The 27,168-nt window shown below is 45.6% G+C and overlaps 1 protein-coding gene across 1 annotated transcript in view; it reads left to right on the top strand.

Annotated features, from left to right (window-relative positions):
* Positions 1 to 27,168, top strand: part of WDFY3 (WD repeat and FYVE domain containing 3) — a 303,904-nt gene that overhangs the window by 131,260 nt on the left and 145,476 nt on the right. The window contains exons 20-21 of the mRNA XM_078775265.1: positions 21,842 to 22,023; positions 23,251 to 23,482. Of these exons, the coding sequence (XP_078631391.1) occupies positions 21,842 to 22,023; positions 23,251 to 23,482 (414 nt within the window). The remainder of the gene's footprint in view (positions 1 to 21,841; positions 22,024 to 23,250; positions 23,483 to 27,168) is intronic.

The following is a 27,168-nucleotide window of genomic DNA, read 5'->3' as shown; positions in this document are numbered from 1 at the left end:
GCATTAGGATCGCCTACATACGTGCACCAATCAACGCCTCCCTAGCTTCTTTTTTTTTACGCACGAAAAATAAAGGTCGGATACTTTTTGAACACAGTAGTATATATATATATTCGCTCGGCGCACTCCCACTCATCGTCCCAGCGCACCTGGTCACAGCAACGCACACGATCGCACCTCCTGTCTGCAAACCCTGGCTAAATCACCTGAGTTCATCCCCACCGTACAAAACAACATCAAGCTCACCCTGTTCAATACCCGGTCCCTCAACAACAAAAGCTTCATCCTGAACGACTACATTCTGGATAATAAACTGGACTTTCTCTGTCTTACTGAAACCTGGCAACAACCTCTGGACTACTTCTCACTCAACCTCACTACACCCAATGGATATTCTTACATCAATAAACCACGCTCGGAGGGCCGAGGTGGTGGAATTGCCGTAATTCACCGACAAGACATCAAGACCAGCCTCATCTCCATCTCATCTGCTCCATCATTTGAACACCTGGCTTTTAAACTCTCTGGTCACACACAGTCAGTCATGGCTGTCGTCTACCGCCCTCCCAAACCACACCCATCATTCCTGTCTGACTTCTCCGACTTTCTGACCCAGCTCTGTTCCCTCTCCCCCTCAATCCTCCTCGGTGATTTCAATATCGACATGGACTCCACTGACTCCACAATAACCACTGACTTCACTGATTTACTCACCTGCTTTAACCTCACTCAACATGTCAACTTTCCTACCCATAACCGTGGTCACATTCTGGACCTTGTCTGCTCTACTGGATTAATTTTGCACCATCTCTCTGGCTCCGACCTCACCCTCTCTGACCACTTAGCCATCACTATGACCATCAACATCCCCACCCCAGCACCAAGGCATTATCAACGTCCGTAAGCTAAACGCTCTTTCACCTACTTCATTCTCATCCACCCTCTCTGAAAAAATGTCCACTTCTCCCTTCATTGCCCTCCACACCCCTTCTGACCTCGCTGACTACTACAACCACACTCTCTCCTCCTGCCTTGACCAGCTTGTGCCTATAAAAACCAAAACAGTTTCTTTCACCCATTCTGCTCCCTGGTTTACCCCAGAACTCTGCCTGATGAAAACTCGTGCTCGCAACTTGAAAGACTCCGCAATAAAACAGGTCTCACAATTCACTCCCAAGCCGACAAGGACCACCTACAACACTACAAAGATGCCCTCTCCTGCGCCCGCTCCGCCTACTTCTCTCAAATTATCCACTCTGGCTCCGGAAACCCAAAAGCACTCTTCTCTACAATAAACAAACTCCTCAGCCCCCTGAACACCACCACCCAGTCATTCACAGGAGACAACTGCATCTCCTTCCTTTCATTCTTCCAATGCAAAATTGACAACATCTACAACAGCTTAACCACCACCGCACCTGCCCCCCCTTATCCTGCCAACCCCTGTCTCAATTCTCCCCAGTCTCCCCTACTGACCTCTCTGAACTCCTCATAGGAATGAAAACTGCCACCTGCACTCTTGACCCCATCCCCTCCAGCTTTGTCAAGGCCACCCTTCCTGCTCTCTCTCCACTTATCACTGCAACAATAAACTCCTCCCTGTCTACAGGCATCGTCCCACCATCCCTCAAAATTGCTGCTGTTACCCCCATTCTGAAAAAACCTGGACTCAACCCTGACACCCTAAATAACTTCAGACCCATCTCCAACCTACTCTTTCTGTCAAAAGTTTTGGAACGCGCTGTAGCCACTCAACTCAAACATCACCTCTCTGCCAATAACCTGTATGAAACATTCCAATCCGGATTCCGCTCCAACCACAGTACTGAAACGGCTCTCCTCAAAATCACCAACGACGTTCTCCTCTCCTCTGACGCTGGCAACCTCAACATTCTCATCCTCCTCGAACTCAGCGCTGCCTTTGACACCATCAATCACACCATCCTCCTCACCCGACTTGAAACCACCTTCAACATTACCGGCACTGCCCTCTCTTGGATCAAATCATACCTCTCTGACAGACACCAGTTCATCTCCATCAATAACTGCAAATCCCCCACTGCTCCCCTCCCCCAAGGTGTCCCCCAAGGTTCAGTTTTTGGCCCCCTCCTCTTCATCCTGTACCTGTCCCCCCTTGGTCACTTCTTAATCCGCCGTCATGGTCTCCAATTCCACTGCTTCGCCGATGACATCCAGCTTTTCATCTCCACCAAGTCCATCTCCACCGCCACCCACTCTATCCTGACAAACTGCATCACTGAAATAAAATCCTGGCTTCAAATCAACTTCCTCAAACTTAACTATGATAAATCTGAAATAATCATCATTGGCCCAAAAACGCTCACCAAATCCACCCATAACTTTGCCCTCAACATCGACGGTTTCCCAGTATCCACCTCCCCTCACATCCGGAATCTTGGCATCATCTTTGACCAAACCCTCTCCTTCGACAAATACACGAAACAGATCACAAAGACAGCCTTCTTTAACCTGAAAAACATCGCCCGTCTCCGTCCATCTCTCTCCTCCACGGCTGCAGAAACCCTCATCCACGCCTTCATCACCTCCCGTCTGGATTACTGCAACAGCCTCCTCTATGGTTCACCCTCAATAATCACCAATAAACTCCAATATATTCAAAACTCCGCTGCCCGTCTACTCACCCATTCCCGGACCTGTGACCGCATCACTCCCGCCCTTTACAAGCTTCACTGGCTCCCCATCCCCCAGAGAATCCAGTACAAAATCCTCCTCTTGACCGACAAAGCCCTCCATAACCTGGCCCCATCCTACCTGGCTGACCTCCTCTCCAGACACACTCCCACCTGCAACCTCCGCTCTGCTGGTACCAACCTCCTGACCCCCCCCCCCCCCATCCAGACCAAATTCAGATCCTGGGGGGACAGGGCCTTCTCCATCGCTGCTCCCACCCTCTGGAACTCACTACCTCACACCATCAGAAACTCCTCCTCACTCACCACATTCAAAACATCACTCAAGACCCACCTGTTCAACACTGCATTCAACATTTAACCCACAGCATTTAACCCCTGACTATCTCTTCTCCTTCTCCTTCCTTTTGCTTTGATTATTTACCTATTGATTTTTGTCTTTTTGCACTTGTTTTTTGTACTCTGTCAAAGCGTCTTTGGGCCTCTTGAAAAGCGCGATATAAAATAAATTTATTATTAATATATATATATATATATATATATATATATGCAGTATATATATATATATATATATATATATATATATATATATATATATATATATATATATATATATATATATATATATATATATATGTATGTATGTATGTATGTATATATGTATATATATATATGTATGTTTATATATATACACAAAGAATTAAGTTAAGCACCCCCCCCCGTTTTTTTACAACCTCGCACATTACAAGTTTGTTGTCGTCAAAACAGTGTAATATACCCATGATATTGCTATATTTTCTGGAGAAGTGATATTATGGTCACATAAAAACATAACAATCATGCCGTTTTCAATATTTTATTCTGAATAATTTAAGGTGAAATTTTTTGGGAATTTTAGGCATATTTGCACCTCAATTTAAGTATGGAGCTATAGGTCCATCACGGACAGTGTGGATGACGTTTATGTTTTCTAACGTACAGTCATTGTTCTGAGAAGACCTCTAGCGATCTTTGCGTCAATAACGTGTGTAGGACCCACGTGATCGGATCACTGACTCAACCAATCACTTTTTTTCACTTTGATCACTCACTTTCATCAATGGATAATTGCTAATGTCATACCAATCATTATTTGATCTCACATACCTTAGAATATATGCCAATGTATACATATACACAAAGAATATATATTAGGGGGTGCTTACCTTAATTCGTTGTGTAGGGGTGCTTAACTTAATTCTTTGTGTATATATGTATGTTTATATAAAAAAATATTACATATTCCAAAAAAATAAATAACAGACTATACAAACTATATATATACAGACTATATATATACAGACTTGGCATTTAATATGGAATATTTTTTTTGTGGGGGTGAACTTACTTTTCAAGATGACTTAGAACCAAAAGTTCATTGGAATTATGTTGAAATTATTCCAGATTTTGTTGATGTGACCTTTAAAAGAAACAAAAACGACATTTGACATTTCGAAGCAAATAAATTGATCCTTGAAAGTGATGTAAACTGATATCGAACTCAATTCACGGACAGTACTGTGTTAAACTTCTGTACGTTTTCCAGAAGAATCTCTTTATTTTGCACATTAGCCAAAATTTTTTTCAACAAAAACAAAAGCTAAATGATGACTTGGATTTACGGACAGTAAAATTACAGTTCAGTACTTCGTGTAACCCCCACGAGCATTCAGGAGAGCACGTACACGTTGAGGCATGCTGTTCACGAGATTTTCCAAGGTTTGGACAGGAATCGCTTGCCATGCAGTGACAATAGCCTGCTGCAATTCACGCACAGAGGCAGGTTGCTGGTCCAAGTTGTTGATTTGACGCATTAATTCTGCCCACAAGTTCTCTATCAGATTCATATCCGGGGACATGGCAGGCCACTCCATATGCTCTACACCACGGTCAGCAAGAAAGTGTTGGATCATGGGAGCACGATGAGGCCGTGCATTGTCATCTTGGAAGACAAAGTTTCCTCGAAAGGCTGCACAAGCAAATGGAAGCAATGTTTCTTCCAGAATGACCCTGTACTTGAACTGGTTCAGGTTTCCATTCAGAACAACCAGGTCAGTTTTGCCCCCTGCATGAAAAGCAGCCCAAACAGTCACCCCACCACCTCCAGCTTGGACTCTTGGCACTATACAATCTTCGTTGTGGGCTTCATGGACTTGTCTGCGCACTCGGACGCGGCCATCTTGACGATAGACCAGAAATCTAGACTCGTCACTGAAGGTCACGTGATTCCAGTGTCCTGGCTCCCATTGACGGTGCTCTCTGGCCCACTGCAATCGGCGCTGGCTGTGTTGTCTGGTCAGGCGTGGCTTTCTCAGGGGATGCCTGCCACGATAGCCTGCTTGAACCAGTCGTTGGTTGACGAGCCTTCTAGATACAGGCACATTTGTCATTTGCTGCCACTCAGCCCTAAGCCGATTAGCTGACTTGGTACGGCCAATGCGGACTAACTGGTGCAGCTGGCGATCATCCCTCCTTGTGGTTCTGCGGGGACGTCCTGGCCTCGGTATTGGAGTAGGGACACCCCTCTGAGCATTTTGTTTCAGGATCTTTGACACCTGACGTTGAGTGATGCCATACTGCCAAGCAATAGCAAGCTATTTCATGCCGTGATTTCGTAAAGCCACCACTCCATGACAAACAGCATTGTCGAGTTGACGGACCATCTCCAGAGGAAGCGGCAATAACTTTTGGAGACGTGCAGCAGTTGTTTTCCACTAATACAGAACGCAACAACCCATGTATACCCGACTGTGAAGCCAATCATCAAATGCACCTGTCCGTACATTTTGCCACGCCACCTGTGATATAAACCTGTTGTTGACTTCTTGCTGCGACAGACAATCAGTGACATGGTTCTTTTAACAAAAAGATCGCCAAAGTGTAAAAGAAACTCACCAGATTGATATACTGAGTTAAGAAAGTAAACCCGTCAAGAAAAAAAAAAATTCCATAATAAATGCCAAGTCTATATATATATATGTATATATATATATGTATGTGTATATATATATATATATGTATATATATGTGTATATATATATATATATGTATATATATGTGTATATATATATATATATATATGTATATATATATATATATATATATATATATATATATATGTATGTATATATATATATATATATATATATATATGTATGTATATATATATATATGTATGTATATATATATATATATATATATATATATATATATATATATATATATATATATATATATATATATATATATATATATATATATAATATATATATATTATATATATATATAATATATACATATATATATACAGTGAAACCTTGACTTACGAGTTTAATTCGTTCTGTGACCGAGCTCGTAACTCAATTTGCTCGTTTCTCAAATTAAATTTCCCCATTAAAATGCATTGAAATGCTATTAATCCGTTCCAGCCCGCCAAAAAGCACACCAATTTTTTTTTAAATATACAGTATATATAAAAATATCTCGCGCTTTATATTTCACCTGTATGCAGCATACAAGTTGGCAGGATGGCCTGGACTGGAGGTACGCACACTTGACTCTAAACTGTCCAGCCTGGGTTTGAATCCCGACCCAGCTATAACCTGTCATGGGTGAATCACAGGCAGGGTGATTCATCAATGTGTGTACCGCTAAACTGGGCGCCCCGTTTGCGTCCCATTAGTTGTTGGATGTTAAGGATCTCACCGTGTTTTCCACAAAGAGAAGGCGAGCTATCGCCGGCACTCTGAGCAAGTTGTGGCCTGGCATGCTCTTCTCCTCTGCCGTTATATACGTCCTCCTCGGCATCTTTTTCCAGAAGAGCCCTGTCTCGTCACAGTTGAAGATTTGCTGGGGGATGTATCCTTCGGCTTCTATCAGTTCGGCAAAAGTTATAATAAAATCTTCAGCTGCCTTCACATCCGAGCTTGCTGCCTCACCATGCCTGACGACGGAGTGAATGCCGGTCCTCTTCTTAAAATTATCAAACCATCCCCGACTGGCTTTGAATGACTTCCGATGCCTCGTCCGTTGATGTTCCCGCCGTCTGCTGCACCAAATCCCCGTAAATGTCTCGGGCCTTCTCACACATGATGCTCTCGGTCACGGTATCTCCTGCGAGCTGCTTCTCCGTCAACCACACAAACAACAACTTCTCCATCTCTTCATGGATAGAGGTCCGGAGCTTTGAAATAATCGTAACGCCCTTGGCTGGCGTTATAGCCTTATCGACTCCTTCTGCTTCAAAATCGTACATATCGTAGAAGTACTACGATCGTACTGCCTCACCAAGTCGACAACACACACACCTCGCTCATGTTTTTCGACGATTGCGTGTTTTATATCCAAGCACATCATCCTCTTCTTCTTCTCAGTACTGCCCTTGGCACTCAATTTCTTAGGACCCATGGTTGAAAACTAAGAAATTTTCCAAAATAACCAAAATGCGAAAACAAAGCAGCAGCGATATACGGCAGAGATGCTTGCACGGCAAGATAACCACGTGACCGGAACCCACCTGGTGGCGGGTGGCGTAAGCTCGTAACTCAGATCTCGGCTCGCATCTCAAAGCAAAAAACCGCCCGAGCGACGGCTCGTATCTCGGAAAACTCGTAAGTTGGTGCACTCGTAAGTCAAGGTTTCACTGTATATATATATATATATATATATATATATATATATATATATATATATATATATATATATATATATATATATATATATATATATATATATATAGATATATATATATATAGATATATATATAATATATATAGATAAAATATATATAGATAAAATATATATAGATAAAATATATATAGATAAAATATATATAGATAAAATATATATAGATAAAATATATATAGATAAAATATATATAGATAAAATATATATAGATAAAATATATATAGATAAAATATATATAGATAAAATATATATAGATAAAATATATATAGATAAAATATATATAGATAAAATATATATAGATAAAATATATATAGATAAAATATATATAGATAAAATATATATATATAAAATATATATATATAAAATATATATATATATTGTTGCGGATCTCATCGCCGGCCTTTTCCCATTACCAAGGGGAGATTAGTCCCCTTGTCTTTGACGGGACCCGGGACTGATGACGTCCTCCCCGGACAGCGCGAAATAGGGTCGTAGGACTAATCACTAATACCTCATTACACGCGCTGCCCACAGACGAGGAAATAAGCCCCGCCCGAATCACGGGTGTTGGTGGATACGCCGAGCGGTAGCGAACCCATGACCCGAGCCGTTATCAATGACTAAACCCGATCCAAGCGGTTCTTAATCGTGCCACGCTTACCCAATGGAGGAAATCATGGAAACGGTCGAATTTGGAAGAAAAGGAAGAACAAGATTTATTTACACTTTGTACAATAATCAGAAGAAGAAAACACAGTGCAGTCCTTAAGTACAGTCTTAACTTATTCCCTGGACAAACGGGCCCGTTCACACTCAGACACACTCACACGGGGTTTGCAGACTAACAGGTCGATGGTCCAGGGATGGCGTCCAGGCCGCTCGCTCTCCGGTCCCCAACTCGCACCGCGAAGTAGATGAATACAGCGGCCAGGAGCTCTCTCCGCGTGTCGTTAGCGCGCACGGGATTATTACAGGGCGAACGGTAGGGCTGGCTTTGGCGGTTACACTTGCGGCTGCATCCACGTACGTAATAAGCGAACAGTTCAACATGCGCTCACAATGCGCTCTTCAATTCCCCGAAACTGTCGTGTGCACACCTGTCCTCTGCGTCCTCCAACCAGTGCTTGGCTTCAGTCCTCTCAATACAGTTCTCATGTATAAGTTCTCACAAGCCCCTCTCCCTTCTCAACTCTGGGTCAGTCCTGTTCAAGGGATTTGTGTGAAGGCTTATATAGCCCTGCCCAGCGAACCCTCTGGAACTTACTAGATGCCTCTTACCACGCCCCATCACACCGTGCCCTCCGAGCCCTGGTTGGCTGTTGCTCCTTACCGTCACCGCCTCTGACGTGCTGATTGACGCCGCCACACCTCGACCCTCGCGCTCCTCCCTCTTCTTATGCCTACCTCGTGGTACCCGACTAGTTTTGAGCAAACCAAGGGCAGCGAACGCTGCTGGCAGCCAAAGCGTAACAAACTTGAGGGATGCCAAATGGGGCGCGGGATCGATTACACCCATGATGTAATTGGAGGGTGGCCGCAAAATGAAAGGGACCTCAGCTCATTTCTTTACACAACGCAGATGTCACTAGGGAAATGGCCTACTCTTACACATACTATGACATAACTAATTCTAAGTGGGCCTACGTGTTACTTGTGGACTAACTATGGGGGGCAAACCTTTAACCTTTAATGATGTCATATGTACACTCTCAAAACCGCAACAATATATATATTGTTGAATACTTGTTGAATAATGTTGAATAATTGTTGAATATTGTTGAATTGTACACTCTTCCGTTGAACTTGGGGCCGACTCAGAAGAAGACCTTTGTTGGTTGAAAGCTTGTCAAATTAAAGATCGAAGTCCTGAAGCTACGTCCGCGTCTGATTTAATCTCCCGATTATATATATCTATATATATATATATATATATATATAAGTTTAAAACACACTGGTCACAAGTGCGCAGCATTGACCGGGTCCTCAGTCGAGGTCCTCAGCATCATCCCGTTTCGGCCCTGCAACCTCGTTACGGTCAGCTAAGGTGGGCCAGCAGGGGCACATACACATCCACATGCAGCAACTACACCTGGATGCATACATACCCCCACCCCCAGCCAGTGCGAATGCAGACTACAACAACAACAACACCTCCGCATCCAGAATCCACAGCACCAAACAAACACGGTGGAACACTCAAACACCCACCTTTATACCCTTCACCACTCACCAACAAAACACACCAGATCATTCATACACACACATACACACCCATACACACATACACACACACAACACCAACCAACCAACCACCTACCCTTACAACATACACCACTCAACATACAAAAACACACACTCATGCAAAAATTAATTCATGCAAAAAACACACACCCTCACCCACTCACTCACATACACAAAATAAGAAATAATAATAGCAAAAAAAACAAACAAACAAAAAAAAACACACACACACAACCAACCTACACCGTTCAACGTGCCTCCATAAACTTCCGCCATGTCCAAAATGAGCCTTTCAAGGCAACCTGGGCCACCTTGTCACACATCCTCCTTCTTTCTGTCCCACACACTCCCAGCCTAGCAAGAAATGCAGAAAAGGAATTGCCAATAATCCCTCTGCACCCCACCTCAAATGGCTGACACGAAACTCGCCAACCCTTCTCCCGGCACTCTGCCTCCAGCTCACTGTACTTTCCTCTCTTCCTCTCGTCTCTCTCTTCCCAAGGTACCGACAATTCCCCGAAGATGACCTGTCTTGTTGCACCTGACCAAATGACAATGTCAGGCTGCAACCTTGTCACACAGATCTCCTCTGGGAATACCAATTGTGGCTTTCGGTCTGCCACCACCTGCCTATCACAAGCATCTGACAGCCCTCTTGCTTTCCACCTCCTCCTCTTTCCACCTCTTACCACTTGGCCCTCTTTGACAAACCACACCTCTCCCCCATCAGTCTCCTTCTCCACTCTTCTTTCTCTCGACCTCAGCACCTCTTGTTGCACCATCTGCACCACCACCGCCAGCACCTGATCATGTCGCCACCTGTATTGTCCTGCTGCCAATGCGACTGAACATGCACTCAGTGCATGCTGCACCGTTCCCACACCTCCACACAAATAACATCTCTCCTTCTGCAACAACCCCCACAATCTCAAGTTTACTGGTGACGGAAGCACATCATACATTGCCCGCAACAGGAAATTCAACAATATTGGCTCCATCCTCCAAATCTCTTGCCACTTCAATATCCTCACCCGCACACCTTCCCACTTAGTCCAAGCACCTTGCTGTGCCTGACCGACTGCTTTCACATATCTCCCCTCCTCTTCCTTTCTTCTCACCTCCCTCTCAACCATCTTCCTCCTCTCTTTCACACATGCCTTTCCCCATCGCTCATGCTTCATCCACCCCAAGCCATGTTTCCCATGCTGTACCATCCCCATGACCTCCTCCTGTTGCAACCGCTCCTCCATCTCGTCCACCTCTGCTCTTGCATTCCACTTCTGACTTCCCTTCTTCTCTGGAAGAGCATTCTTTACCACTGCATCACTTGAATCCCGCAACATCATGAACTCCCGCACCCTCACCACCTTAAACTCCTCGGTTAATGATGTCAAGGGAAACTGGAGTTTCCCACCCTGACCATAAAAGGCAATGTTCGTCAAACAGCGTGGCACTCCCAACCACCTCTTCACAAACCCACTCACCACAACCTCCATCCTCTCTACATGCCCAATTGCAATATCATACATCATCAATGGCCACAATACTCGTGGCATCAACCCAAACTTCAAACACCATACCTTCAACTTACCTGGCAAACCACATCCATCAATCCTCTTCAAACCTCTCAAAAGCTTGTTTCTGACCTCCTCCACTCTTCCCACATCATTCAACTCCACTGTATACCATCTTCCCAAGCTCTTCACAGGGGCCTCTACCAATGATGGAACCACCTCCCCTCCCAGCTCAAACCTGTGCATGTTATCCACCACTCCTCGTCTCACTACCACACTCCTCGACTTTCTTGCTTTAAATCCCATTCTTGCCCACCGCATCAACCTTTCCTGTCGTCCCAGTACCTCCACTGCTGCATCAGCGGACTGTTGGACAACTGTCAGGTCATCCATGAAAGCAAACATTGCTGGCAACCTCTGACCAGGGGCTAGCTCCACTTCTTTCCCATGTCCACTCACCGCACGTATCAACAACTCCATAACCAGCACAAACAAAATAGGGGAGATGGTACATCCCATCGGGATCCCCACTTCCAACTTCTGCCACTCTGTTACATAGGATTGTGTCGCAAACCGCATCCAAAACTGATCATAATATGCCATCAAAAAATCCCAAAATCTCCGTGGCACCCAAAAGAAATCCATGGCATACCTGATCAAGGCATGCGGCACTGACCCATATGCATTCTCCAAATCCAGCCATACCATCACTACATCCTTCCTTTGCCTCTTTGCCTCCTGTAACACTTGCCAGACCATTGCCGAGTGTTCAATGCAGCCTGGTGATCCTGGTATTCCTGCCTTCTGCACAGAACGATCCACAAAACCATTCCCTCTGATGAAGCCTGAGAGCCGTGCCGCAAAGACACTCATCAATATCCTCTCATCTACATCGAGCAATGATATTGGTCTAAACTGCTCCAGTGTCACAGCCTCCTCCTGCTTTGGAATATAAACTCCTTCCGCCCTCGTCCATTGACTGGGCACCACTCCTTGCCTCCATACCACCTTCAGAGCCTTCCACAGATACTGCCTGATGCCTTCACAACTCTTAAACACCTTGTATGGCACTCCACCTGGTCCTGGTCCTGGAGCCGATGCCGCCCGTGCATTCCTCAAAACTGCCTCAATCTCAGACATCTTTGGCTCTGACAAATCAAATGGAACACCTGGCTCTGTCGGTCTCACCAATCCTTCGATGTCCTCCACCACTTCGTTCCTCCTTGTGTCTGCATACGTGACACGCAGGTGACCTTCCAGCTCTTCCTTTGGTACCTTCAGTACACCACCTCGAGACGGCTCCAACAGATCCCTCATGAACTGAAAATATATATACATAATAATATATATATAAATATATATAAATATAATATTGTTGCGGAACCCGACGTCGGCCTATGGTTCCCCTTTGAGGGGGGATTAGTCCCCTCGTTTGTTACTGACCGACGTGGTCCCTGAAGCTGCACCGCGACCTCCGGAAAGGGCGGTGCACAGCCTCGTTCGCGACTGCGGATAAGATGGTAATTTGCCGAGCGGATGGCAGCCGCGGCACGAACCGTTAACAATGACTAGACCCGATTCTCAAACGTTGGCCAAATCGTACCACAGGTATTCAATGGGGAAAAGACAAAGACGACGGATGTGAAGAAGAAGAAGACGAAAAGGGTTTGAAATACGACTATAATTTATTACTACTATTTACAACCAAAAGAAACCAAGGAGGAGGAAGGATAATAAAATAAAAACAGAAGAAGAAGCGGACACAGTGAAAATTTTAGCTTATCTATTACAGTCTTAATTAACCCAGGACAGAACAAACAAAAGACAGACTCACACGAATGGGGAATGAAGGCAGGAACGATTGGCTGGAAGGAGGGGATGGTCCAGGTGGTCCACAGAGCTGGAAGGATGCGGGTCCTGTTCATGTAAACGGCAAGGCCCGAGGTGAGCGGCCGCCGACCCTCCTCAATCTGGTTCGCACGGCGGCGTTGCTTCGTAGCAGCGGGTCGAAACTGCCGTCAAAGCTCAACTCAACTGCGGTGGACTCAGCTGTGGTGGACTCAACTGTGGTGGACTCAACTGCGGTGGACTCATCACTCATCTGCTTAAGCAGTCCCTCCCAACCCCTTTTTATGAGGCGCATGGTGATCAAGCCGCCGGCCTTTTGGAAACGCCCATCGGGTCACTCTCCGCAGTGCCGATTGGTGGGCACGGGCTCTCTGGCTCCACCCTTGATGACGATGGGCGGGCACGCCCTTCTTCCCCGAGCTGACCACGCCGTAATGGCGGCAAATGCAGTTGGCAATAAATGCAGTTGGCAATAGAGGCTTTGGGAATGGGAATGAAAGGGGATCTATCTTTTTGAATTCGGTGCAATGGAGTATTAATTAATGGAAGACAAAGCCTTAACCTAACACACAGAATAAGGAAATAACTACCAACAAGGAGGAAATCTATGATTGGCTAACGTGATTGTATATGACCTAACTAAGGGACGCCCTTTTGACCTTTATACACAACTGGAGGAAGGAGGGTGATATTTTACCATTTACTACACAATAAAGAAAACACAATTCTCATATCCACAACACTGCACCCTCCTCCTCTTAGGCACGTCCCGGGCCTATTACCTTTACTTTTAGTGTGGCACGTAGGTGTAGTTCCCTCTACATTTAACCTGACCCTGAGTGTGACAGTTTTAAAACATAAATAAATATGTCCCGCTGCTCCATTGCACCCTGCCTAACAGATTTACGCCCACAGCTAACCGAATTGCGGAATGGTCTTCAAACTAAAACACTTACGATGGGGGGAGTATTATTTACAGTTGACGCTACTTTTATTTACAATACGCAACCCAGGACCTGTGATTGTTCGTTTGGGGGAGAGACAGTCTGCCCTGCATCGACGCACCAGAAAGCACCCACAACGCACCAAAAACACCATCAAGCACCACAAAGCACCCTTTGGTGCACAGTCATCTCAGTTCAATAAAAATAAAAACAACAAACCCTTGGTGGTGTCTTGCTCTTCGGCTCCCTCTGCTGGCCATTGGTATTCTTACAGATGTTGTCAACTTCTTTGCTGGCGGCCTATTTGGACATAATAAAAGTGCACACAATGCGTCCATCTTTTATTTATTTATCGCCCACAGGGCCGACTATTGTGGTTCACCTGTGTGGCATCGGTGCCCTGTGACCAAGGTCCGCCAGCAAGATCTCGGGCCTTCATGGCCGGTTCCAGCAGAGGGGCCATGCCCCAACCCATGGGGTCCATCAGTGGTGCTCAGCCACAGACATGTGGTCCATAAGGTGGTGCATCGATGCAGACAGCTGTGGTTGCGAGAGTTTCGGGCGCACAATGGCGGACTCCTGCACGCTCCCCTCGGCGCCCAGTGGCGCACAGTCCTCGTGTGGGAGACAAGGGGGGGGGGGGGGGGAAGACAGGTGAGCGAGGGGTAAGGTCACAAGGGTACACATCAATAAAGGCAATGCAAGGCGAGGTGCGTATGGAGACGGAGCGGAGGAAAGCTCGTCCCTACCGTACGTCACCCCCCCTGTTACCTACTCTACCCTTGCCCTTACCCCATATTTACAACAATCTACACATTTAGAAATTCGTCACTAATGTCTCGTCTTCCCCATATTTCCCCTACACCAAATTCGTCTTTACTCCCACTACTTCAAAATTTGCCATCACCCAATTCCTCATCAATCCTCATAAGGAGGAAGAGATGGAACACAGCACAATGTCACACCCACGTCATGATGCGTCTCACAATCCAAACATTTGCACAATAAAATAACAAAAACATGGCATGGTGCGGAGTTCTGTCACCTCAGGTGAGTGGATGCAGATGGTGTGAGGAGATTTCCATCCTAACTATCCTCTAACTGACATTAACACACTTTACACTACCCGGGGTCTTCCCTGCCAATCCATTGGCCAACTTACACTCTATGCGGTTTTAAGAACCAATTCCCATTGACCAAACTGTTCTGCTTCCTCAATTTGGGGTCTCACTCCCCCGATTCAACTCCCTGTGCCCTTGCACAATTTCAGGCCTGGGGCGTGTGGCTCTCCCAGCAGGTCTACCCACCTGCACACCTCCACCACTGTAGTTGCCTCCGAGCTTACCTGCTCCTCACCTAACCTATCTAATTGGGGAAGGCCCCTCCTGGCTCTGTCACTCCTCGGTGCTCTCTGGCACTGGGCTACCCGGGTCCGTCTTCCGGATCCTCGGGCCCCATCCACAACAACTCTACCGGCTCCCAGAGCCCACCTGCGGCCTCACCTGGCCGACATCCGCACAGTGGCGGAGTGTCCATACAACTACACACACTAACAGGCCACACGCCCAGCCATTTCCACGTCACTAATGCACCCATCCAAACTCCATTCTTCCACACGCACCACAGATGCCAATATCCAACCACAATTTACCTATACCCTCTACCTAACACTTACACTACCCTCCCCGGGTATTCGTGATGGGGGTCCATCTTCCTTTCGCCCATCCACACCTTCGCACCATCCACTCCACTCCACAGTTTCCACCATACTCACTCCATACCATCCATTCCCTACTCCATATATTCCACACTCCATGTATTTCACACAACCATTCTCCATGCACCTGCAGTTGCACACCTGTGCAATCACTCCTACTGGTGCTTCCTGCACCCTCCTTCCTCCCTGGACCATTTGGTCAACACAACACACATCGCCATCACTCACTCATACCCTGCTCCATACACCTGTTCAGTTGCACACCTGTGCAATCTCACTTGTTCCTCACTCACTGCACCATACACTTCCACGCTCAATACACTTTCGATCCTCAAACACTCGGCATCATCTCATCTAACTACTCCCCTCTGGAACTTGCGCTTCCCAGTCGCCCCTTTAAACTATTGCGCTCCCTCATCATTATAATCCAAACTAATCTACCTGCGTCCGCACTACAGCTATCATTGTTACTACCTAACCTTACCGTTACCTATGGTCATCTCTAGGTCCCTACACACTATATCCTAACCCTCCCGGGCTAGTTTTCACTGCCAACCCCATAAACCTCGTGCTCCTTTGCCCCCCCTGTGAGGGATGGCAGAGTTGCCATCCCACCACATCGGGCACCTCTCACTATCACTATCAATTTTGTTCATCCAATTCCTGCAAATCAAAAATTTTCCAATCATTGCCAATTCTATTCACTTTTTTAAATTTCGGATCAAAAACACTATCATCATCACCGTCCATTAAACTTGAGCCTCGGTGCGTCGTTACATTCTCGAAGCCCGGCTTCGCACAGCCGAGCAATGAACGCGGGTGGTTTGCTCGCCTGCAGGTTGAATCCGTCTGGCTTTCGGTTCAAGGGAGGTGGTTTGGTCGGGCCGAGATTCCACGCACCATCTCGGCGCGGTACCTTGTGTTCCCGGGCCCGATGACTCAATCTCGCCCGGTCGGAACCCCGCCCCCGCCAGGGGGCTCCGTTTCTGCTTCCTCCTCGCCCTTGAACTGGACCGGTCGCCTCGCCCGACAAGGCCCGGACTCGACCGTGCGGGGCGGGGCCAGGCCCTAATCGTGCGCGACGCTCCGAAGCGGGGCGACACAGCATCGATCCGCGCGAAGCTCCGCATCCAACAAAGCGCGCCCCGCGCGAGGCTTTGCATCCAACAAAGCGCGCCCCGCGCGAGGCTTCGCATCCAACAAAGCGCACCGAGCGCCCGCTATCCGTCGCCCTAGCTGCTAACCCGGTCAACGTCGATGCTTCACTTGCATGCTCACACCACGCGACCCGTTTCACACTCACAAAGCCCGGCGTCTCTGCGCCTCCAGTGCATCCCACACACTCCGTCCATTCCACCTCCGCACTCCCTGTTACACACCACACCTCTCGCGCACACTCGCCGTTCGCACACTTCCTTAACACACCTCGCGCGCCGTCTTGCGCACTCTCCTCCGTTACGTCCTCCGTAACACTCATCATGGGCGTGCAGTCTTGCATCCACCCACTAACGTGCTCCGATGTGCTCTCTCTCACACCCGCGCCACAACCAACTCAGGTGTGCTTTCTCGCACACTCTCGCCGTTCATCCCAAGCGTGCTTCCTCTCACCCGCTCCTCCACCAACTCACTCTCACCCTCGCACGTACACTCCATGCCCTCCGACGTGCATTGCCGCTCGCACTCGGTTTTACACTCGCGCTCCGATGTGCTCTCTCGCACTCGCGCCACCACCAACTCACTCTCTGGGTCACTCTCACCCTCGCACGTGCACTCCGTCGTGCATTCCCGCTCACACTCAGTTTCACTCCCACACTTTATAACACACCCACTCGCCGACGCACACCTTTTCCTCCCACGCGTGCCATTTCCACTCACACGGGACCCTTCACCAACGCCCGGATGCTTCCTCGATCCCAAGCGCGCGACAATTCTCTTCGCGCCAAACCCCCTCTTACAAAATCTCCCGGCACCACACACAGCCCGTCTCACCTTCGGGGTTCTTCTTCCTCCCTGCACCAATACCTGCAAATCTTCATAAGGATTAATGAGCACAGCAGCAGGATGCGAGCACGGACTTTGTACAGTTTCCATTCATTCCTCCGATTCCTGGGCTACCTCCGTCGTCTCTTCAATTTTAACTATACCCATTATTTCTTTTTCTTTATTCACCACGACGACCGCTGGCTTTAATAAAATTCCCTCTTCTACCTCAGCGGTCGCCGGCTGCCCCTTACCCTGGGTCGCGATTTCTACCCCGGTCATTTTACCCGTGCTTTTCTCCACTTCGCCCAACCAGTGCTCCTCGACCCGCTTTACCTCCTCGTGCACCCGTGGGACCTGCTCGCCCAACCTGCGGTCTCTGTCCCTTTCCACCCGCTTTGCCTCATACCTGGCCTTGTCCCTCGCCAGTCCCTCATTTACTTCTTTGGCCTGGGCAGTTATGTCCTTCAATTTGTCCCCTTTTATTCTATTACAACACCCTTCAATTAGATTGCCCAATTTTTTCTCTCTGAGCCCTCCTTTCGTCCCTCATTCTGCTTTCCAACCCGACGATTTGGTTTCCCAATTGCTCACTATTCTTGGCCATAAGGGCCTCCATTTGCATCATAAAAAGGTTCAAATCCACCGGTGCTGCTACGGTCACGGGCGCCGCTAAATTTGGTGCCGCTGCAACCACGTGCGCGAGGTCACCATTTTGTGCACCTGACACCTCCTCAACCACATTATCATTTCTCTCCTCCATTTTTTCCCTCTGGTCCTGGGTTACCCCTAACCCCTCTTCTAGTTCCTCCACCGGCATCCGATCATCTTGACCATCCATGGCACGATTTTGAAATTTCGGATTTTATAAAACAAAATTTCGGCCCACTCGTAATTTGAGCGCGCTAAGCGCTTCAGGTCCGTATCTCGCTCCCGACACCAATTGTTACGGAACCTGACGTCGGCCTATGGTTCCCCTTTGAGGGGGGATTAGTCCCCTCGTTTGTTACTGACCGACGTGGTCCCTGAAGCTGCACCGCGACCTCCGGAAAGGGCGGTGCACAGCCTCGTTCGCGACCGCGGATAAGATGGTAATTTGCCGAGCGGATGGCAGCCGCGGCACGAACCGTTAACAATGACTAGACCCGATTCTCAAACGTTGGCCAAATCGTGCCACAGGTATTCAATGGGGAAAAGACAAAAACGACGGATGTGAAGAAGAAGAAGACAAAAAGGGTTTGAAATACGACTATAATTTATTACTACTATTTACAACCAAAATAAACCAAGGAGGAGGAAGGATAATAAAATAAAAACAGAAGAAGAAGCGGACACAGTGAAAATTCTAGCTTATCTATTACAGTCTTAACCCAGGACAGAACAAACAAAAGACAGACTCACACGAATGGGGAATGAAGGCAGGAACGATTGGCTGGAAGGAGGGGATGGTCCAGGTGGTCCACAGAGCTGGAAGGATGCGGGTCCTGTTCGTGTAAACGGCAAGGCCCGAGGTGAGCGGCCGCCGACCCTCCTCAATCTGGTTCGCACGGCGGCGTTGCTTTGTAGCAGCGGGTCGAAACTGCCGTCAAAGCTCAACTCAACTGCGGTGGACTCAGCTGCGGTGGACTCAACTGCGGTGGACTCCTCACTCATCTGCTTAAGCAGTCCCTCCCAACCCCCTTTTATGAGGCGCGTGGCGATCAAGCCGCCGGCCTTTTGGAAACGCCCATCGGGTCGCTCTCTGCAGTGCCGATTGGTGGGCACGGGCTCTCTGGCTCCACCCTTGATGACGATGGGTGGGCACGCCCTTCTTCCCCGAGCTGACCACGCCGTAATGGTGGCAAATGCAGTTGGCAATAAATGCAGTTGGCAATAGAGGCTTTGGGAATGGGAATGAAAGGGGATCTATCTATTTGAATTCGGTGCAATGGAGTATTAATTAATGGAAGACAAAGCCTTAGCCTAATACACGGAATAAGGAAATAACTACCAACAAGGAGGAAATCTATGATTGGCTAACATGATTGTATATGACCTAACTAAGGGATGCCCTTTTGACCTTTATACACAACTGGAGGAAGGAGGGTGATATTTTACCATTTACTACACAATAAAGAAAACACAATTCTCATATCCACAACAATATATATAAATATATATACAGTCACGTGAAAAAGTAAGTACACCCCATGTAAAGTTTTGACTTTTTCAACATATTTCAACATACAGCTATTTGATCTTCATTTCAACATTATTGAAAGATAAATGTGATATAATATAACAAATATCATGAAACATTTACATTTTGTAGTCCATTGTATAATTTAAATAAACATAAATGCAAATTTTGCATGTGGAAAAAGTAAGTACACCCCCACATTTATCACTACTTCAAATACCTAAAATGAGAATCAGGTGCACCAGCTCAGGTGCAAATGATTCGAACATCGTTAGAGAGGATCTTGGAGGAACCTGTCTTATTTAAACCTTAGACATTTAGTTTGGTTTGCTCTTTGTTTTTGAAGTGTGCGGCGTCACCATGCCTAGATCAAAAGAGCTCTCTGGGACCTTCAGAAAGAAGGTTATAGATGCCGACGAGTCTGGGAAGGGATTTAAAAAGATCTCCAAACAATTTGAAATCAATCATTCGACTGTCCAGAAAATCATCCACAAGTGGAGAAGATTCCAAACAACTGCCAACTTGTTCAGGCCAGGCCGCCCCAGCAAGTTCAGCCCGAGAGCATACCGAAAGATGCCGAAAGAAGTCTCGAAGAACCCCAGAATGTCATCACGGGACCTACAGGTAGCTCTTGCCACTGTTGATGTGAAAGTGCACGAGGCAATCATTAGAAAGAGGCTGCACAAATTTTATCTACATGGGAGGTGTGCCAGGAGGAAACCTTTGCTGTCCAGAAAGAACATCAGGGCAAGACTAAAGTCTGCCAATGAACACCTAGGCAAAGACCAGCACTTCTGGAACAATGTGTTCTGGACAGATGAGTCAAAGGTTGGAGCTATTTGGCCACAGTACCAGAAGACATGTTTCACGAAAACCAAAGACAGCATTTGACCACAAGAACCTGATACCAACTGTAAAGCATGGTGGTGGAAATATTATGGTTTGGGGCAGCTCACCATCATATAATCCACTATTAATTCTTCATTGTACCAGAGAGGCTTGAGGATAATGTGAGGCCATCTGTCGGAGAGTTGAAGCTCAACCGAAGGTGGACCTTGCAACATGACAATGACCCTAAACATACTAGTAAATCCACCAAGGAATGGCTGAAAAGAAAGAAATGGAGGGTTCTGGAATGGCCAAGTCAAAGCCCGGATCTAAATCCCATCGAGATGTTGTGGGGGGATTGGAAACGAGCTGTGCATGCAAGAAACCCCTCAAACATCGCACAGCTGAAAGAATTCTGCATGGAGGAGTGGGCAAAAATTTCTCCCAGTCGATGTCAGAGAATGGTGGACAGTTATAAGAAACGCCTACTTGAGGTTGTTTCTGCCAAAGGGGGCAATACCACCTATTAGAGCCAAGGGTGTACTTACTTTTTCCACATGCGAAATTTGCATTTATGTTTATTTAAATTATACAATGGATTACAAAATGTAAATGTTTCATGATATTTGTTATATTATATCACCTTTATCTATCAATATTGTTGAAATGAAGATCAAATAGCTGTATGTTGAAAAAGTCAAAACTTTACATGGGGTGTACTTACTTTTTCACGTGACTGTATATACATACAAATATGAGCAAATAACCCGGTTTCATCAGTAAGGGAATTAGTTTGCAATAGAGTGTGAAATATTTGGAGAGTTTAACAGGAATGTCCTTTGAAAACATAATGGCAGGGGCCCTTGGAAATTCCTCCGGGTATTTTGGGTCTGAAAGGTCTTTGGGGTCTAAAGGGTGTTTTGGGTATTTTGGGTCTTTGGAGTCCCCGGGGAGTTTCAGGTCCCCTCGGTCTTTTTGGTCTTTGGAGTCTTTTGGTTCCTCTGGGTCTTATGGGTGTTTAAGGGTCTTTGGTTTTTTTGGGGGTCTTTGAAGGTCTTTGGTGTCTTTTTGGTTTTTGGTGTCCTTTGGGTCTTCGGAGTTCTCAGGGTCTTTTATACACATATATATCTTTACATTTTTTTTCAAATTTCCTTTTCAATATCTGACGTCTTTTCATAATTATTTGGTTTCAGGAATCGGTTCATTGGACGAGGGTTGTGGCTACGAGTTGCTGCCGCCATCTGCTCGGCTTTGCTGCCCCGAGCTTTCCCAGGAAGGCCACTGGCACCATTTGGTGGTGACTTTGGGCAAAGGTGTACTTAAGAACAGTACCGCAACTGTCTATGTGAATGGGCAGCTTATTGGCTCAGCCAAGGTATTTTGCATTTCATATTGTAAAGTCCAACAATGAACGGACAAAAAAAATAGATAATGTAGCCTATCGTACCAGTATTCCATACATGTGGGTAATGCCTGTGAATAGTCGAGTCGTATTAAAGAGTTCACGGGTGCATATAAATTATGACGTTAATACCATTAGTTGAAGCACACTGTAGAAAAAATCAGATAGCACATGCATGTCAGAACTGTTGGTAAGATTCAGAACTGCATGTCAGAACTATTTTTTTCTTGTCACTTACAAATGACACATCAAATTTTCACAAAAGCTTTGTTATGATGATACAGCGAAAGCAAATTCATTATTTTGTCAAAAGGTCAAAGGTCAGTGTCACATAAAATCTTACATTTTCATCCAATTGACCTGAAATTTCAATTTGCCAATTGAGTTTTGTCATCAAATTTTCAACAAAGCTTTAATGGGAGAATATGGAGAAGGCAAATTAATAACTTTCAAAAGGTTAAAGGTCAGCGTCACATAAAACATAAATTTTAATCCGATTGACCTGAAATTTAAAGAATTTGCTTATTGGGTCATGGAATGAGTTCACGGAATTGGTTCACCAATCAAAGGCTAGAAGCTGATTGTTTTTTTTTCGATCAAAATGTCAAAGGTCAAGATTGCATAAATCGTCATTTTTCGTCCAATTGACCTGCAATTTTAAGAATTTGCATACTGTGTCACAGAATTGGTTCACCAATCAAAAGCTGGAAGCTGATTATTTTTTAGATATAAAGCTCAAAGGTCAAGGCTGCATAAAATCATCAATTTTCATTTTGTATTTTTTAAATACTGTTTTCGTTATTTTGAGCATACAGAAGAAGAAGAAGACGTCTGAATACATACTTTCGGGCTTTGAATTTTCAAGTCCTTTCTCGTTATATCTTGCTATTATGTTATTTGATCTCTAGTTTCGATGTGACACTTACGTTGAGATGACCAGAATAGCATTTTCATGCTCTGTAAGAGACACCTTTCCCTGGCCTTGATTGAACACTGGCAGAGAGAAAACAATGGAGAATTAGAAAAAGCATGTTTTTCAGAATTGTCTTCATAGAAGAAGCTTTCTGAGGTCTATGGGGCATGAAACTGTTACCTTTGGTAGTAAATATTATTTTTGGATGAAATGTTATTGTTGCTATATAAAGTAAGATCATATAAATGTTATATTCTCACTCGTTTCATGTCCATCTTTAATCTCAGCTTCACTACGTGCATGCATCACCAAGTGGATCAGGATCAACAAATTCTCCATCGAGCATCTCTGTGGTAGCCTATGTGGGCACTCCGCCATGCCAGCGTGCCAAGGCTCCGCTCATTTGGCAACTTGGGCCAACCTTCCTTTTTGAAGAAGTTGTGAATGCCATGTCTGCTGTGGCCATATTTGAACTTGGGCCACACTATGTTGGTAGTTTTCAAGCCATCCTGATTCCCCGTGAGTACATATAGGCAAGCCATGTGCAAAATATATTACAATGGTTTTGTTTATGGGCATTTAAAAAATACATAATGAAGGGACATGACGAGTAAAATGACCCAATGAATGGGTGACAAACAACATGGGAGGACTTGTGAATATGTTACTTGTAAATGGCTGCAGCTGTAGAGTAACTCGGGCATGGTTTGAAACAGCAAAAGGCTTACCTTCTATAGCTTTTCTTGGTTGCTTTATGTCAACATGTTTGGCCAGAAAAGCAGGGGTTTAATCATAAAGCCACCTGGGCTAGTTGATTAGGGGATAGTTGATTGTTAGTCCCTCCAATTACTGGTGAGAGATGTGATTGGATCTTGGTGTGTGTGTGTGTGTGTGTGTGTGTGTGTGTGTGTGTGTGTGTGTGTGTGTGTGTGTGTGTGTGTGTGTGTGTGCGTGCGCGCGCGTGCAGACTTGGCATTTAATATGGAATATTTTTTTTGTGGGGGTGAACTTATTTTTCAAGATGCCTTAGAACCAAAAGTTCATTGGAATTATGTTGAAATTATTCTAGATTTTGTTAATGTGACCTTTAAAAGAAACAAAAACCACATTTGACATTTCGAAACAAATAAATTGATCCTTGAAAGTGATGTAAACTGATATCGAACTCAATTCATGGACAGTACTGTGTTAAACTTCTGTACGTTTTCCAGAACTATCTCTTTATTTTGCACATTAGCCAAAATTTTTTTTAACAAAAACAAAAGTTCAATGACGACTGGGATTACGGACAGTAAAATTACAGTTCAGTACTTCGTGTAACCCCCACGAGCATTCAGGAGAGCACGTACACGTTGAGGCATGCTGTTCACGAGATTTGCCAAGGTTTGGACAGGAATTGCTTGCCATGCAGTGACAATAGCCTGCTGCAATTCACGCACAGAGGTCGGCTGCTTGTCCAAGTGGTTGATTTGACACGTTAATTCTGCCCACAAGTTCTCTATCGGATTCATATCCGGGGACATGGCAGGCCACTCCATATGCTCTACACCACGGTCAGCAAGAAATTGTTGGATCATGCGAGCACGATGAGGCCGTGCATTGTCATCTTGGAAGACAAAGTTTCCTCGAAAGGCTGCACGAGCAAATGGAAGCAATGTTTCTTCCAGAATGGCCCTGTACTTGAACTGGTTCAGGTTTCCATTCAGAACAACCAGGTCAGTTTTTCCCCCTGCATGAAAAGCAGCCCAAACGGTCACCCCACCACCTCCAGCTTGGACTCTTGGCACTATACAATCTTTGTTGTCGGCTTCATGCACTTGTCTGCGCACTCGGACGCGGCCATCTTGACGATAGACCAGAAATCTAGACTCGTCACTGAAGATCACGTGATTCCAGTGTCCTGGCTGCCATTGACGGTGCTCTATGGCCCACTGCAATCGGCGCTGGCGGTGTTGTCTGGTCAGGTGTGGCTTTCTCAGGGGACGCCTGGCACGATAGCCTGCTTGAACCAGTCGTTGGTTGACTAGCCTTCTGGATACTGGCACATTTGTCAGTTGCTGCCACTCAGCCCTAAGCCGATTAAGCTGACTTGGTACGGCCATTGTGGACTAACCGGTGCAGCTGGCGATCATCCCTCCTTGTGGTTCTGCGGGGACGTCCTGGCCTCGGTATTGGAGTAGGGACACCCCTCTGAGCATTTCGTTTCAGGATCTTTGACACCTGACCTTGAGTGATGCCATACTGCCGAGCAATAGCACGCTGTTTCATGCCGTAATTTCGTAAAGCCACCACTCCATGACAAACAGCATTGTCGAGTTGACGGACCATCTCCAGAGGAAGCGGCAATAACTTTTGGAGACGTGCAGCAGTTTTCCACTAATACAGAACGCAACAACCCTTGTATACCCGACTGTGAAGCCAATCATCAAATGCACCTGTCCGTACATTTTGCCACGCCACCTGTGATATAATCCTGTTGTTGACTTCTTGCTGCGACAGACAATCAGTGACATGGTTCTTTTAACAAATAAATCACCAAAGTGTAAAAGAAACTCACTAGATTGATATACTGAGTTAAGAAAGTAAACTCAAGTCAAGAAAAAAAAAAAATTCCATATTAAATGCCGTCTTTATATATACTAGGGCATTGCCCGTACTATATCTATATCTAAAATTATATCCCCCCCCTCTATTTACATGAAATGGTTTGGTCCAAAGCGAACGGCTTGCGAGTACGGTGACAATCCCCCCCCTCTATTTACATGCAATGGTTTGGTCCAAAGCGAACGGCTTCCGGAGTTTGGTAAAGAAATCGCCATCGCGTGCACAAACGCGCAGGAAAGCGAATGAATCGCAAATTCGGTTTTATTAGTTTTAAAACATAGTTTAACGCCAACATAGTTTGCAAACGTGAAATAAATGAATACGCTCTCAAATGTGCCATCCGAGGCAGAGTGTGTCCTCCACGTTCGGCACACGCGATCGTTCGCTGCTCTCTGATTGGTTGAATCGTTTTTTGGACATAGCTCGGTAAGTAATTGTCCGATTAATATGAAACCTTGAAAAGGCACATCCTCGGGTCCCCAGCAATATACCTGGCAAGTTAAAAGTATATCGGACCCGTGGTTGTCGAGAAACAGCGGTCACAGACAAACAGACGTACAGACGTACAAACGTACAGAGATTACTGGAATTATAGATAGATATATATATATATATATATATACTGTAGATATATATATATATACACACACACACACAGTAATACCCCGCCGACGTCATTAATTGGTTCCATCAGCCGTGACGTAACTCGGTTTTTGACGTAAACCGGGCGTAATGCCTTTTAGCTCTTTCAGGAGCCTCGATCTTGTATACAAAAAAAAGAAAAGAAAAAAAAAGCCTTTAAAATGCCTTAAAATGAAGACAAACACCATAAAACTAGAGTAAATAACTCGCGAAAGTATATCGCTATCGCTAAACCTTAAAGAACACGAAAAATACATTTCAGTCATATTTTTTAATGAGTAATGAACACAATTAATAAATGAATTTGTAAAGTATAATAAATAAAATTAATAAGATTATGTTATTCACCTTAAACATGGCGTCTCTTCTGAACACAAACACACATTTTAGCAGTCTTAGCCGGCGGCGCTTTTTCAGTGACGTATGCGAGAATACGTTCCCTATCATGAATGATGGTCGATACCGTCGGCCGTGGCTGCCCTCAGGCATAGACCTTATCGTGAATCGGTAAATATCAACAGAGGGCGCTCCACCGCAAAGCATGATGGGATCGAAAAGGGGGGAAAGGTAAACACGAACCCAGAAGAGGAAGCGTCTGTCTACGATCGACGCTGTGTTTACGGAAAGGAAGATGGCTAATGTGAAAGAAATTCAGCGTTTTTTGGCATTAAAATCCAGCGATTTAAAGAAATATTTGAGGGAAAGGGGGGTTCCCATTGGAGAAGAGAAACAACCTGCTTATGCAAGAACAGTTCCTGAATGTTGAAACCTCGATCGCCATACAAATATCGCCGGGCTGGAACTTGTCTACAATGTTCGTCATTTTTACAATTTTTTTGTCCGACGTGTTTCCTCCTGTAGGTTTGGAAATGTATGAAATTGTTCCGCTAGGTGTAATACCAACGAGGCACTTGAGAGTAGGTCTTGACTTATAACCGGCGAAGCCGGTGTTGTGAATA

Source organism: Myxine glutinosa, chromosome 4, assembly GCF_964187855.1.
Source record: "Myxine glutinosa chromosome 4, kmMyxGlut1.1, whole genome shotgun sequence".
In the NCBI taxonomy this organism is placed as follows: domain Eukaryota; kingdom Metazoa; phylum Chordata; class Myxini; order Myxiniformes; family Myxinidae; genus Myxine; species Myxine glutinosa.
Note: the sequence above shows the minus strand (reverse complement) of the source record. Positions and strands in the feature narration are given on the sequence as shown.